The 15,105-nt window shown below is 46.8% G+C and overlaps 1 protein-coding gene across 5 annotated transcripts in view; it reads right to left on the bottom strand.

Annotated features, from left to right (window-relative positions):
- The window catches only part of Liprin-gamma (liprin protein kazrin), a 171,883-nt gene that overhangs the window by 39,738 nt on the left and 117,040 nt on the right, over positions 1-15,105 (bottom strand). For all 5 annotated transcript variants that reach the window (XR_014706168.1, XM_084598832.1, XM_084598833.1 and 2 more), the window contains exons 3-4: positions 6,164-6,419; positions 5,378-5,731 (exon numbers count right to left, since the gene is read on the bottom strand). Coding sequence is in view for 4 of the 5 variants with exons in the window: in XM_084598832.1 (XP_084454958.1) it covers positions 5,378-5,731; positions 6,164-6,419 (610 nt within the window). In the remaining variant the exon portion in view is untranslated. The remainder of the gene's footprint in view (positions 1-5,377; positions 5,732-6,163; positions 6,420-15,105) is intronic.

The following is a 15,105-nucleotide window of genomic DNA, read 5'->3' as shown; positions in this document are numbered from 1 at the left end:
ACGGACGCTGGAGGTAAACCTAAGCATAGAGGCAGGTGAAGAAGCCGCGATCGCTCTGGCAATAGCTCATGGCGATACAACGGGACAGAACCTCACTATAGTGACGGACTCCAAACACACGTGCCGAAACTACACAAGGAGCAGAATTGACAGAATCGCCAATCGTATCCTACAAACGACGACAAGACATATAACGAACACTAAACACAGTATAGTATGGGTTCCGGGACACGATGGGATGAGGGGCAACGAGGCAGCAGATGAGTTAGCTCGATGGTACGTCGACCGAGCGGACTCAACACTCTACAACACGGGCCCCCTTGACCCTGTTATCCCCACGTACTCAGATAGACTACGCTACCCAACCCTACACAAAAGGCTAACCCAAGAGGAGGCAGTAGACTGGCGCAGATTACAAACCACACCTACAGAAATTACACAAGATTTTCCCTACGCGATTTTCCCGCGGCTATCGGTCCAAATATTCTTTATGTATTTCGTTTCATACAAATAAAGATAATTTTGATTGATTGATTGATTGATTGATTGATCGATTGATTGATTGATTGATTGATTGATTGATTGAATGACCATGATGTCATGGTACACCGACGCTCGAGCACGTCACATGGACCTGTCCCGAGGCAGACTTAGACTCCGAAGTAGAAAACCCGAGTGTGACGCAGTGGGAGCACATGCTGGCCAGCGAGGACGAGGAAGAGCAAATATTTTTCGTACTCCGAGCCACAATTGCATCAGTGAAGTGCGGCATCCTTGACCAAGGATTGAGCAAGTCGCTCAAGTGACCAGCAACGGTCACTAAAATAGAATCTGTAGAAAATAAACGTTTTCTTTTCCATTCCATTCCATTCACATCCGATGTTGCCTTCCACACAGCGCGAACAGCGCCGCGACATGGAAAAACAAAAACAAAAAGGCTCTAAACGTGAATAGTTTTGCCCTGGCTCTGTTCTCCGTTGCTTGCCTATATACAGTCTTTGTCAAAAGCATGCGGCTCAATGATTTTGGTTCTTAGCCAAGTGACACAAAACAACTCTAGCATTCTGAATCTCGAAAAAGACAAATCTTGTCCTCATTCTCCTCTAGCTTATGTTCATATTCCAGTATTGCTGCTAGCAGCCGTATTACAGTGCTTAGAAGCAATTCCTCTTGGGCCGTATACTTTTAGCTCACTCTCAACAAAACGCCACGACACAGACAAGACACAGTCCACTTGGGAACCCTCAACTATTTGCATTAGTAAATCTATCCAGCGATAGAGGCTGGGGCCTCTGTAATGCAAACGAAGTTTCGCGTGAGCCTTTTCTGGGTGGCATCGCACCAATTTGCTGCAATATGAATAATAAAAGATGCAACTGAACTCGGGAAACGGCGCTGTGATCGATGAAGCGTGCGCGTGCCCAGATAAACAGCTGAAATTGATGGTTGCCGTACGCGGGATCGGTATTCACTTTCGCTTTTGACAGAGCCAGAATGAGAGCTCGAAGAATAAAGGGAGTGAGAACAATGAATTGATGGGAGGTTACCAATCATTCGGTAGAGCGCTCTTCACTCCGCTTGTTTTGCCACTACGTGGCTCACGATAAGGAACTAAGTGTTATGTCCGGTCTTAGTCTGTAAAAGGAAAAAATAAACTACGGCAATCTAGGTTCGATCCAATGGCATCTTCTGTGCGCTGAAGGGTCGGCACTTTGCTATATGGCAAGGCGTGCACGCGTCTGTGGATGCACTGGCTTATGGATGCACTGGCTTATAGTCATGCTGCTTGAAATGGGTTAATCATGTTGTGAGAATGTCAAGTGTGGATTACTTCATCCCCGGTTTTGAAAGGAACAGCACTCAATAATGAAAAATTTGTACCTGCTCTATTTGTAATCGTTGAGAAAAAGCTGTTTGAAGTTTTAGGGCCTGGTAAAGTGTTCATCCAAAATAGGCTCAAACTTTCGTCGTTTTGTAGGGGGCTGGTTATTTAAATTATGAATAGTTTTGTAGCGAACGTTATACGAGGTGTTAAGACGCCGGCAACTTTGTTGTGTGCGGCAATCTGTAACCTGAATTCTATGAAAAATCTATTTTTTATCTCTGTGCGATTAGTTATAAAGAAAAAAAAAAGGGGGGGGGGTGAGGGGGAGGGTCACCTAAGCTCCGCCTTTAAGGGTAAGACGCGACCGCGCTAATGGCTCCTTTCAGCATCTCCCCTTGAGGATTCTCGGTCGCACGCACACCTTTTCAGCTCGTTTATTAGCCAATCCCTTAATTTAAGCTTCTATTATTTCACATATCTAGTCTTTTTAGCATGCAGTGGTACTATGCGAAACACCACCGACACATAGAACCCACATAAATAACCAGTCACTAAGAATGTGCCTGCATGGCCTAGGGTATAGCATGCGTGATTAGGAATGCAAATGCCCTGGGGGATACAATGATCATCACCATCCCGTCTTAAACAAAGAGCCCTAGTTAGCAGCTGCTGCAAGTCGGCCATGTCACTTGGTCTTATGACGTCACACAGCCTTACAACCAATCAGTGCGCGACCATCTCACCTGCCAACTACCGCCAGCCGGAGCAATGTTCCTCCTTATTTTTCGCTCGCAAAGCCGACGCCACAGATGCATAGGCCACAAAGTGTAATTGATACCAAGACTTGGAGGGGCGAATTTTGAACGCTTCGTAATGCGTATGACTTCCTAAAGTGCGTTTAAGATGTGTAATGATGCTACAGTAGTAACATTTTTAGAAAGTTAAATATGTAAATAGAAAAAAATATTGATGGTTTGGTTTGGTCTAACGTCCCAAAGCGACTCAGGCTATGAGAGACGTCGCAGTGGAGGGCTCCGGAAATTGCGCCTACCTGGGGTTCAAATTTTCCGGAGCCCTCCACTACGGCGTCTCTCATGTAGAAGCACAACCATTACTGAACTAAGTTTCACGAGCGTAAGCCATCGGCCGGAGCCGCAGTAGCTGGTGCCATTCCGATCTTGGCTCGTTTCCGCACTTGGTAAGCTACTCGGCAACCGGAGCAGTGGGAGGCTGCGCTATCCTGCTCTACGCCCGATGACCAGCTCAAACTGATCGACAGAGCGCGCAAGACGGCAAAGGCCACTGGGGTCCTGGACTAAGGGCCCCACCCACGCCGGGAGAATTCCCTTCGATTAAATAAAGTTTTTCATTCATTCATTCAGCAGCGGGATTGTGACTGCTTGTTGTTCGATGGTCTCTTCTCTCTTAAATATTCTTTGTCTTAAACAAAAGCGGCTTACTGCTGAGCTACGTGCGTTGGATGGTCGGACTCAGCCCGACGCTGGTTGGACTCAGCACAGAAGGCCTAGCCGGCACACCATCCATGAAGAAATTTGAGGAGCGATCGAGTGTCACAAAGTGACTAATATCTTCTCCGCCCCCCCCCCCTCCCCAATAGCAGGTCACGTGATAGCGCGGAGTGACGTCATTCACACCTGACAGACTGCGCTCCGAGCGACCCGCCACGACGGCTCAGTGGACAAGACGCCCGGCTGCTGATCCGGAGTGTCTGTGTTCGAACCCGACCGCGGCGGCCACGTTTTGATGGCGGTGACACTTACAGGCGTGCGTGTGCTGTTCGATGTCAACGCAAGTTAAAGATCTCCAAGTGATCGAAATAATTCCGGAGGCCTCCACTATGGCACCTTTCCTTCTTTCAATCCTAGCTTCCTCCCTTTCCTTACGGCGCGGTTAAGATGTCCATGGAGAAGTGTGACAGTTACTATGCCTTTATTTTCATATAAACCAATTTACATCCACATTACTCGGAGCGAGCTCAAAGTCACGGCGACGGAGATGAATGACCTTGAGAGACACGGCGTAGTAGAGCTTGCGTTCTAAGATCCGGAATGAGAGGGCAGTGTTAAAGGCCGTATCAGATCTGCTCTTGAAGTGAAGCTTAAGGATTCTTCCAGTTTTTCGGGAGAAGGGCACTTTAAACGCCATCGCGGTAAACAGGCGACTTCTCCGATACAAACTGCATAGACCCCTAAGCTTAGCAGCGATAGCTGGCAGGGGCAGGAACTAAGAGACGTCGGAGCACTCAACTTATAAGCGCTGTGCATGGAAATTAACGGACCTTTAAAACCCCGAGCGTCGAGATGGAGAATACTTTGCATCCATTCCCTCGATAGTAATAAATAATTCACTGAAAAGCAGTCAAGGCTATTCAGTGCCACTGAAGTAATCACGCTAAAAGCTGGCGGTTCTTGCGAGGTGTCACAACAATTAACTAACGGACCAGGAAACTAAAGGAGTCTAGACTTGACTTACGTCGCTTCACGTCAACTTGTTCTAATAGTTTTCATTGTGAGAGGCGACATTAAATGTGATATTTGATATAAATGATCAGATAAAGTTTTATTATGTGTTTTATTTGTGCAGAAGGATTCAGAAGAAACACATTAGCGCATTATATTTATTATTTAAAAGCAAAAACAGGGACGGAATCTTCAAATTCCTTTCAGCCCGAAGGATGTGCGACATTTCAAATATGCTGCTTTATGCGGCCTTGAAATACGTCGCCTTTTCGGCGCACGGCGTGTGTGTGTGTGTGTGTTACGCACGAGCACAGATATAAATACACAGAAAATACTTAAAGTAAAAAAAATACTTATTTCCTTAAACTCAGCATCCGCTTCCGTTTACGCTTCTGCCGCCGTTGTAGCAGAGTAGATGCCAATCATTCGCAAACGAAGCAGACCTAAATTTGGAACCAGTTTTGCGGAGTTCTCAATAAACGAAGCGCGAGCGGGCTTAACTTAACATACGCTGTGTTTACTAAGGCGCCAAATCATTTCGAATGAACTTGAAGTTCGGTGGGAGGTGGTGAAGGGTGGCTGTTTCCGGCCTTACGAGGCTCGGACGGTAGGTAAACGCCGCTTGCGGTGCCCTAGCCAGCCATCAATTTTTTATCTGTTGTAGGCCGTCATTGCACCCGCCACCGATTAGGTGGTGGACGACGGCTGTTGCGGCGCGCGTCTTTCGCTCCCTGTTTTTTTTTCTTTCTTCTCTACTTTCTCTCTTCTGTCCGCACGAGGCAGCGGAGGTGGCTCAGCTACAAAGCCAGTAGCAGGCCCATGCATTTTCTTTTCCTTCTCTCTACAGCCACAACAACAACCCGAAGTTCGTAGTAGGCGGTAGAAAATTAACAAAGGTCCGGTGACGTAGTAGTAGCAGGGAGCTAAATAAAAAAACGAATGAAAACAACTGAATGGCTGCAACATACATGATATGTGATAGCGCTATAAGCTTGTCAAAAATGCTGCGACAAGTCGTGCATGCTATATAAAAAGCTGCGCAGTGCTGTACGCCTCCGTCGCATTCTCGTACCAGACAGTGCATCCCTGGCGCTGCTGAGCTCCGCCTGCATCCTCTCGTGTTCCTCCTGGACGCAGATCCTCTGCTTTTCCTGGAGAGCCCTCAGCTCGTCCAGCTCCTTCTGCAGGTTGAGGTTGTGCTGCGCCAGCTGGCGCTTGTCCTCCTTCAGCCGCTGGAGGCGCTCCTCCAGGGGCACAGAATCGTCGTCGTTGTGCGCCGGCCCGTTGCTGTCCTCGTCTTCCTCACGACAGTCGCCTCCGTCGCCGTTGACGCCCCCGAACGAATTGGTACAAGTCGTGGTCACCTCGTCCGTCTGCACGCTCACGGCCGCCTTGGACTCCCGGTGGCCGTCCTCCAGGAGGCCCTCTGCAATCGCCCGCCGAAAGTTTTAATTAGGCCTGCATAGCAGCGCTTTTGCTTTGATGCTGAGGGCAAAATAGACTTTGGGGTGTCATTGCTCCAGTAGGTTTGCTGTTTATGAGTTTTTGTACAGCGAGCACGCACTAGTACAGACATATACCGGGCCAACCGTGCTCGTAATGTGCCTGCACAATGTCAAAGCGCCCGTCCTCTCGTCATCCGAATTCTGCGCATGCGCTGTGTGCACCTGACTAGTCCTGTATAATGGGGGGAAAGCTGCGTTGTCTTTCGCAATTTGGACGCATGATCTTTCGACCTTCCAGCTGCCTACGGCATTCTTACGACTTATAAGCTACCGGTATCATTACGAGTGATGGACTGTTGCCCTCTAAGATACACGAGCTAGTCGGTCGGCCAGATACAACGACCGTTTCGCACCTTGGCATCGAGGGCAGGCTTTCGGAACACAGGGCATGATCTGCTGCGGGATGTTGGGCGGGCACGACGAAGACATGGGTGCCGGCGGCGGAGGAGGGTCGCCAGAGGAGGAAAGGGAAGAAGGCGAAGCGTATCCCGCGGTCGAGCACAGGAAGGCGGTGTTGGCCGACGGTATCTGCACAGCAGCGGCCATGCTCGAGATGCGGCTGTTGGTATCCTGGAGCTCAGCGCGTAGCTGAGACACTTCCTGGTGAGCCTGCAGAGGTCAAAGGGAGTAACGAATAACAAAATTACATGGAGAAAATATTGAGGAAGTCGACTGCAGTCAAACATATATAATTCTCCGAACCTGTTTAAACACAAGCTTGGCTTTCCCAATCGATAGGCCACTGGTGATAATCGACAGGTCACATCAAACTACGAAAATGTGTGTAGCAGTTTGATGATACGAAAGTCACGTCATGCTTGGATAAACTCGAATTACTCAGGCAGCTAGCGAGTTTTCTGAAAGACTGTCATTTCGTTCTAATGAAATGCAGACCGTAATATATGCAACACTGATATACGTCGCAAATACCACCATAACTGTAAAGCCCGGTGAGTGGCGCTGGAAAATTAAGCGCACGCATTGTGTCGATATATCATCACTTATGCTTGGACAAGCTGCGTGAAATGGCTAGCAATACGGCGTGGCTCACGCGGCATGAGCGGCTGTTAATGTACACGAAGGTCGGCCCGTTCACTGGGCGCATATTTATACACACTGTCACGCAGTGTCTAGCTGAAGAACGGGCCGTGATGGATGAACTGACGAGACACAATTGCGTGGAAGCTTGACACGACCTCTCCATCTTGTGCCAACTGTAACCACCGATTCATTATTCTGGGCACGCACATACACGCGAACAAAGTAGTGAGAACCAGGATAGAAGAGAAAATAATTCAAGCGTTAAGCAAATGGTACATTATACCAGTTTGCCTCAGTACAGTGCTCGTGGTTAAAGAGGCAGAAAGAAAACGGAAATGTATGGAAGGTGAATTGAAATGTTAGTGAAACACATAATCGCATTTTGTTATACCGCATTTTGTTATATACGTTCCAAGTTCAGATTATCTCACCAAGGAAGAAGTCTCCTTACTTCACTATCTAAGTGTCCTTTATATTTTCCTTTTTCTTTCTCGCGGCCGAAATCTCGAAAACCAAGAAATCAACCATTCAACAAAGAGTTTAGTCGCAGGGTATCAGCGAGAACCCTATGGCATAAAATCCAAAGAACAAAATCAATACATCGGTCTACCAAGGTAAACACCGTAGACAATAATTTATGATTCTTTTTATTTTTTATTTCCTCAAAAGAAGAAAGATTGTTGGTTGGTCTGCTATAACGACACACCACACTGCGTAACATAATATTCACCTTTTCCTCTGCTATATTCCAAAGTTAATTAGGTAACATTGATAGTATCGTCATATCATTTCCGTACTTAAACTGGCGTAGCCTTGAGTACGTTTAGGGTGCTGCGAATTGTTTTTAGTGCATAAGAAGCAATCTTATTCGATAGGCACACTCAAGTAATGACAAGTTTACCAATATCTCCGGAGAGAAAATATTCAAGTGGTATGTTTTGTCAATACTCTCTACGAGCCGGTAGCTTGCAAGCTAATTAACAAAAATGCGCTAAAAATAAGTTGGTTATGTGCAAAAAAAAAAAAAAAACAACAATTACGTATACGCTGTCAGTCAGTTGAAATTAAGAACTAGAAATGGCGTCGGTACCCCTGTGGATAAATCAAGCAGGGAGGCCTGAAATCCCGCCTTCTCGCTGGCAATGCACATTGTTGCGAGAACTCTGCATTGTATGCGCTTAACATCAGTTGCGTGCGCGTTTCACTGTCGACATGAAATGACGTGCACGTGGCTTAGTATACACACTGCGTATTTGTATATTTCTACATATAAGCAATGGTCACCTGCGAGCCATACTCAATCTCGTTCTCTATATTTACGTATAGACGCGAGCGGTGCAGGCGCGTTTGCTTTGTGTGTGTGTGTGTGTGTGTGTGTGTGTGTGTGTGTGTGTGTGTGTGTGTGTGTGTGTGTGTGTGTGTGTGTGTGTGTGTGTGTGTGTGTGTGTGTGTGTGTGTGTGTGTGTGTGTGTGTGTGTGTGTGTGTGTGTGTGTGCGTGCGTGCGTGCGTGCGTGCGTGCGTGCGTGCGTGTGTGCGTGCGTGCGTGCGTGCGTGCGTGCGTGCGTGCGTGCGCGTGCGTGCGTGCGTGTGTGTGTGTGTGTGTGTGTGTGTGTGTGCGTGCGTGCGTGCGTGCGTGCGCGTGCGTGCGTGCGTGCGTGCGTGCGTGCGTGTGTGTGTGTGTGTGTGTGTGTGTGTGTGTGTGTGTGTGTGTGTGTGTGTGTGTGTGTGTGTGTGTGTGTGTGTGTGTGTGTGTGTGTGTGTGTGTGTGTGTGTGTGTGTGTGTGTGTGTGTGTGTGTGTGTGTGTGTGTGTGTGTGTGTGTGTGTGTGTGTAAACAGTGTAAATAGATCTTCCTGCCCTCTCGCTTCCCTCTCTACTGCCCTTCGCAATCCTCTCCCATTACCTGTTATTTCCGCCGCAGCCGCAGCTCGAGTACTTAAAATATTGTCACAGTGGGGACGAATTTACTACAATGTGAACTGGGAATGAGCAAAATCAGAACGGCCAGTGTAAAGCCAGTCGCAGCCCGAGCTCTGGTTCTTTGACCTCCCCCTCTTTTACCTCAAGCGCAGTGCTGCACAGCATTAACCGCCGTAACAATATTAGTAACTACCGCTGCCTGCAACATCGTTTCTTTCCATTTTTGTTCACTTTAGTTTTGTAATAAAAACAGCAGGGACACACGTACAACATGCAATATGCAACGTACAACATGCAACGCGAAAGCAATATTATATAGTTTGATAAGGCAACGGCGTGGTACGGAGTCCAAGGCACGGCAAGCGCAGCAGGGGCCTGCAAAATGCCAGGTGGATCTACAGGTTACGAAGGTTCTGGGATAAGCCGCAGCAAGCACAGTTCAGGGTTAATTTGAGGAATATGGGATATGTCCTGTAGCAGTCGTAGTTATGCTGGTGATGATGGTGAAAACTGAGTGAGTGAGTGAGTGAGTGAGTGAGTGAGTGAGTGAGTGAGTGAGTGAGTGAGTGAGTGAGTGAGTGAGTGAGTGAGTGAGTGAGTGAGTGAGTGAGTGAGTGAGTGAGTGAGTGAGTGAGTGAGTGAGTGAGTGAGCGAGCGAGCGAGCGAACCAGTGTATATGAGCGAGTGAGAGAACGAAGGAGTAACAGAGCTTGCAAGAAGACAGTGAGAGGGTCGCAAGAAGGATGCCTTTCGGGGCCCTATATTTACCCAATAAGCGACAACAGCGCGTGTCTCATCAGAGAGGCTCCCTTTATCTGGCAAGTGGACGCCATGTGCACGCATCACTGGGAATGAGACACGAGCAGTCAATCAAGAATGCATTGCTTTAATTTTTGGTATCGGTTCTCATTGCTGACTCGAAAGCAACACTTTTCGACTCATTCTGGTAGAGATGTTTCGACGCGAAGGTGTTTGCAGAGTAGTGCGTCTCACGAGTCTCGGGCTCACACCCTGACACATCCACACATAACATAAGCTCGTGCTTCTACACACTTCAGCGGTCTCGCCAAGAGGTTTAGAGGAGCTAAATTTTCTTCCGGCGGCTGCTCGTAATAGTATAAACGCTTTTTACGTATACTCGATGCAGAAACTATAACCATTGAATAGCTCCAATAACGGTATATTGAGTCAACAAAAATGGATTAGAAAACTTCTAGTAACTTAATTTCGGCCGCGCAGATGTCTATATCTCTGCCGATTAAATTCGCTAGCTGCTGAAATCTAATTCACTTCCAATTTCGTAATTCCGTTCATAGCAAGCTCATCGGAATAGCCGCCTTCGCACTTCGCCCAGCTCGTCTCATTAGGCACGCAGGCGTTTCACCGTGAACCGGCACGGGTAAAGGCGGGCCACGCGCAGTCGCATCCCGACGCGTTGGAGTTGATAACGCCTTATCAGCTGCCCAGTTAGAAGGCGACCACAGACAAGAACAAAATCACCGCTTCCCCGCTTGTGAATCGTGGAAGGCGTGCGGGTGAGAAGTGAGAGAGAGGAGGGAGTCGGAGACAGTCCTCTTCGCGATTTCGGGTGCGTAATTAAGCGACCTCGACGGCGGGAACCTCGCCGGCGCCTATCTCGCAACACCTCGTTCTCACTGCGAGATTCCACGAAAATTGGTCAGTCCTTCTCCAGTAAGTGGCCCTGAAGTCTCCGTGGAACCGGACTGAACGCGGTTTTTTAAATAAATGAAGAAAGTTCTTTAATTAATTATTCATATCAGATTGACAATTATTTCGACACATCCAATGCTCTGCTCGGTAAGTACCATTGGGAATAACAAAAGGGCCATTTTTTTTTAACCTACACCACCTACACCAGTTAAGCAAAAACACATTGTAGGTATAGGAGATTTGCTACACTGGTGTAGCTGGTGTAGTTTAAACAAATGACCCTAAAGTTGCTGTCGTAGCAACTGTGACATTCAAAATAAATATTCACGCATTGTAGCCTTTCAATAGTCACTGTGCATGATGTAAGATATTCCCTTCAGGCGCGAAAAAAAACAATCTTTGCAATATTTCTATTCCCTCGGTTGCTTCACTCTAGTGGTCCGGGTTAGCGCCTGCTGCTTGGATAAGCAGGTGTATTCCTGTACCACTTCTAAAGATTCATTGCCTCATTTTCTATTTTGGAGTCTCTCTGGTAGTCGGAAACAAACAAAAAAATTTACAAAAGGAAATATGACGAATGCAGCTGCCTCAGTATTACTTTCATACACTTAAACCAATCAGATTAGATAAACAGCAGCTAAAGAAAAAGGGGACCTTGATTGTAATTCATACGCGTCGGTTATATTCTGTGCATTTGTTAGATTTTTTTTTTGATCAAAATCGCTCATTCGGGCTCATGTCTCATTAATTTGTCAGCCAGTGACCAATTTATAATTTAGAGTTCGATTGCAGCATGCAGCGTCAAAAAGCTGTAGAATTTCAGCCATGCGTACTCTCAGTCACTTCGTTCCAACGCCACCTACAAAACTGAACTCGAGCGACCCTGGAAGTGCGATTTTAGGTTCAAATAGACGGCAATACCCACGCATCACGATTATCGACAATCCTTATCCTCAATTTTTATTATTATTAAGGATTTGCTCGCCGCCTCGTCATTAATGCAGCTGCTTACCTGGAAAACCGGGTTCTTGACCCCGAAGCGTTCTGTACAGTAATTATGCAGGGATGTAAGCCTGTCCATATAAGTAACAGTTTGGCGGGCATGAATGTTTTGACCTTCTTAAGCTGCAATTCTCCAGCCAATATTAATCATCGGCTTTGATGAAACCCGTCTAAGGGGACAACAAACAGTCGCACACTACAGCGCTGTTGGGCCCTAAGAGCTGCCTAAACAACGTTGATCTCGTATTTACAGGTCATCGCTCTAGTCTTTGCCAGCCGCCTTAAAGAAGAAGCCCGAAGAATCCTTACGAACAAAGGGCGGCCGTCTTTGGGAGCTACCACAGAAATCGGGCTTCGCGTCGAAAGGGATGGCCTCCGAAGGAGATGACTGCTTTTTGTGTGTGCGTGTGTTTTCGCCATACCTAAGAGGGAGTCAAAATGACGGATCTGTCAAAGGAAGAAGACACACAATAAAAGCAGTAGGTGCGTGCACCGTGCGCACACAACAATGACAACCAATAACTAGCTAAAGCGCCAGCTCGAGGAAAAGAGGATTTCTAGGGGACTTAAGGTCACTGAAAGGGTTCGGACCAACAAGCCCTAACAGGATCACGAAGCGCTTCGGTAACGTTTCGCGTACGCCAAGGAGATCCGAGAAGAGAACCACGCCCATTCGGAGAAGCCGAAGAATCAAGAGGGGAGAATCACTCCGACGAGTATTAGAGAGTTTCAGCATAGCGCTGTCATATACCACTACTGTCAGCTGCGTACTAGCCGCGTGTAGATGAACCCAAGCTATACAGGTCATCTAGGGGTACGCACCTTGCATCTACACATATAATGTTTAACTCCTGGTGGTAGCTGTGTACCGTAACGCTTTGCTAAAACTCTGTATTACCGCAGGTGCGTACCAACAGCGCAATTTTAGGTGCACAATTCACAGAAATTAATATTGGCTGAAAAAAAGTTACTAGAGGATTCGTTCCCAGTATACACGGTTTTTCATCCAAAACTCTAAGCAATTAAAAAAAAAGGAACAGGCTTTTTGAATTAGACATGCGATTTCTTAGCATAGGCTTTTCAACGATAGTGAGCATTAGAATACAAATAAGAAGTGTTGGTTAAAGATCTTGGTTGGTTGACTTTTGATCTACTGCTGTTAGGTTGTTGTAGCGAAAGCTACACTGTGGAAGGATATCAAGCAGTCAACGTGGCACCGTATTACCCTGTCACCGTGGCATCGTGGAAGAAGAAGAGGAAGAAGAAGAAGAAGAAGAAGAAAACAGATAACTCGGTAGTTGGTAGAGGTGAACTACAACAGCGAGTTGCTAGGACAGAAGGTTCGTTCGACCGTTGTGACGGCTGTGTGCCTCGGAGTTCGACGTAGAGACAATGTCATACCACTAGAAGTCTTCTACACCCGAATGAGAATGGTCGACGACGACAGTCAAGGGGTGCTCATACGTGCAGTAATTCCCCTATGGCATAAATAAAGCTGAAACCATAGAGTAAAATACTATGAAGCCGAAGCTAAGCGTAGCCATGCAGATTGCTTTCGCGTAACTCCAGGTTTACCCACAAGCTAAAGCACAGCTAAGGTTTTGTTTTTAACGAGAGGCTCGAAGACCATCGTAAGTAATATCCATATCAGTTTCTATATATCTCCATTCTCAATTCTGTATTCCATATTCCCCATTCTGTATGTAATTCTATAGTCGTCGCTCCAGCGCGAGGAATTTTCGGGCTGCACACGGAAGAAAAGCTAAACTGAGTGGCTGGAGACAGCGCTAGCCAAGCCTGCGTGCGGGCGCGCGCGCGCGTGTGTTAGCGTGTGCGCGTACGTGTATGTGTACGAGTATGCGTGCGTGAGAGCGTGTGCGTGCGTGCGTTGGTATATCTGTAGAAGATTAATTATACGTGCGCGCAATCACACGACGAAAATGTTAATAAACGTCAATATACCAGTTGCTGCCGCAAATATAAACGGAAGTTTTTAAGATATGCTTTTTTGAGATATCAAAATAGCTTCTTCGGCATTATCTACGCTAACGGAAATTATAAAATCGAATAATAAAGTTTTGCTCATAAACTGGCATAGTAATTACCTGCTAATAATTATTTTTACGATTGCAATTAACTGCTTCATTGGAGCTGCAGATTTGTAGTCGACCGTATTAAAAGTAATACCACTTTTTTTTTTTTTTAATTTCGGAATCGCAACTTCACACAGCACTGTATATAGCTCAACTAATTTTGGTCCCTGAGCGCTCTTTTCGAAAAGCGCGCGCTTCCAGATCGTCGCGAAGTGACATCCACTACTGCACGGCACTTCGCGGCGTGCGTACCTCGTCACGTGATCTGTGATACGCGCGTTGCAGTGCTCACCACTGTTAATTACCCACAGAGGTGTAGTGATTGACATTGCTGCACGGCGCGCCAAAGCGAAAATCTGATGTGCTCTGACGTGCAATGTTATTCGGTTTTTGTAGTTCTAAAAAGTGGTACGCCTACCCCTAACGCAGCGTCCTAAATGTAACGATAAGGAAGTTAACTATCGACTATAAGGAAGTTAACTATATCTAACCAGCTCACCAGTAACATGATTCATCCCTTTTCTGATGTCTGCTCTCTACTGAAAAACCAAAAGTTCTACCAGACAATAACCTCATAAAATCTCATCTAATCGCATAGACTCTCATACGGTGCACATCATTATCATAAAATATCGTACATAATTTATGATAACGTTCGATAAACTATGAGACCTTATGCAATTATATGCGACTTGTGTGTGATTTGTTAAGTGAATTGAGTGAGATTGTGTGAGAAAATGTGAGGTTATCCTCATAAAATTTTTTCAGTAGGGCTAGCACTTGTATTGCGCTGCCTTCAAAGGCACGTCGATACCCTGAAAAACTTGGTTAAAAACGAAAAGAAGAAATCCTGGTTCAGCTCCACTGAAACAAACCAATATGTAGCGAAGGCAAACTATTCTGCGTCAGAACACCAAAAAAATCCGCGATGCACTGAGCCACCCTCCCCTCTTCGAGAAGAAAGAGGACGCCGAGATGCAAGCCGGTGAAGCGCGAAGCTACAGGAGCTAGACACGTGGGAAACGGTGTCCCTCATGCATTTTCATAACGTGCGCGTGTCGGCGCGTAAACAAAGAGAACCGCGAGTCGGGAGCGAATTGCTAAATGCGGTGCGACTCGAGTGGCGCAGCGCAACAGGGAGGAGGGGAACGGAACGAAACAAGACAAGTTTTCTCGAGCCGGAATTCGCGACGGGTAAGCGCTTCAGATTCGCTGGCACGCGGCGCACACGAGAATGCTCCCCTAATTTATTCGAGAGGTGGCGCGTTAATGACGCTGGTTGCGGTAAGGGCTGGCAGGGAAAGTACAAAAAGAAAAACGGTGAAAAAAAAAAAAAGCACTAATGCAGATTTTGATTTCGGGATGCTTATTCGTGCAGTTATCGCGAGCTATATTCTGCTTCGATGGAGGGGGACAACGAGAAGTTTTGCTTGTGAGGTATTAATATAAATCATCGCACGTAAGTGCAGTTTGTGGAGTTTTGTTTCTCGACGGTACTGTTTCCTATGCTGCTTGGCTGCCCTCCGGAAAGACTGAGTTTTGCTTGATCTGAACTGCACATGAAACCG

This window comes from Amblyomma maculatum, chromosome 3, assembly GCF_055883805.1.
Source record: "Amblyomma maculatum isolate TAMU_Amacu chromosome 3, ASM5588380v1, whole genome shotgun sequence".
NCBI classification, from domain to species: Eukaryota; Metazoa; Arthropoda; class Arachnida; order Ixodida; family Ixodidae; genus Amblyomma; species Amblyomma maculatum.
The sequence above is the reverse complement of the archived record's forward strand: the minus strand, read 5'-3'. Positions and strand labels throughout refer to the sequence as shown.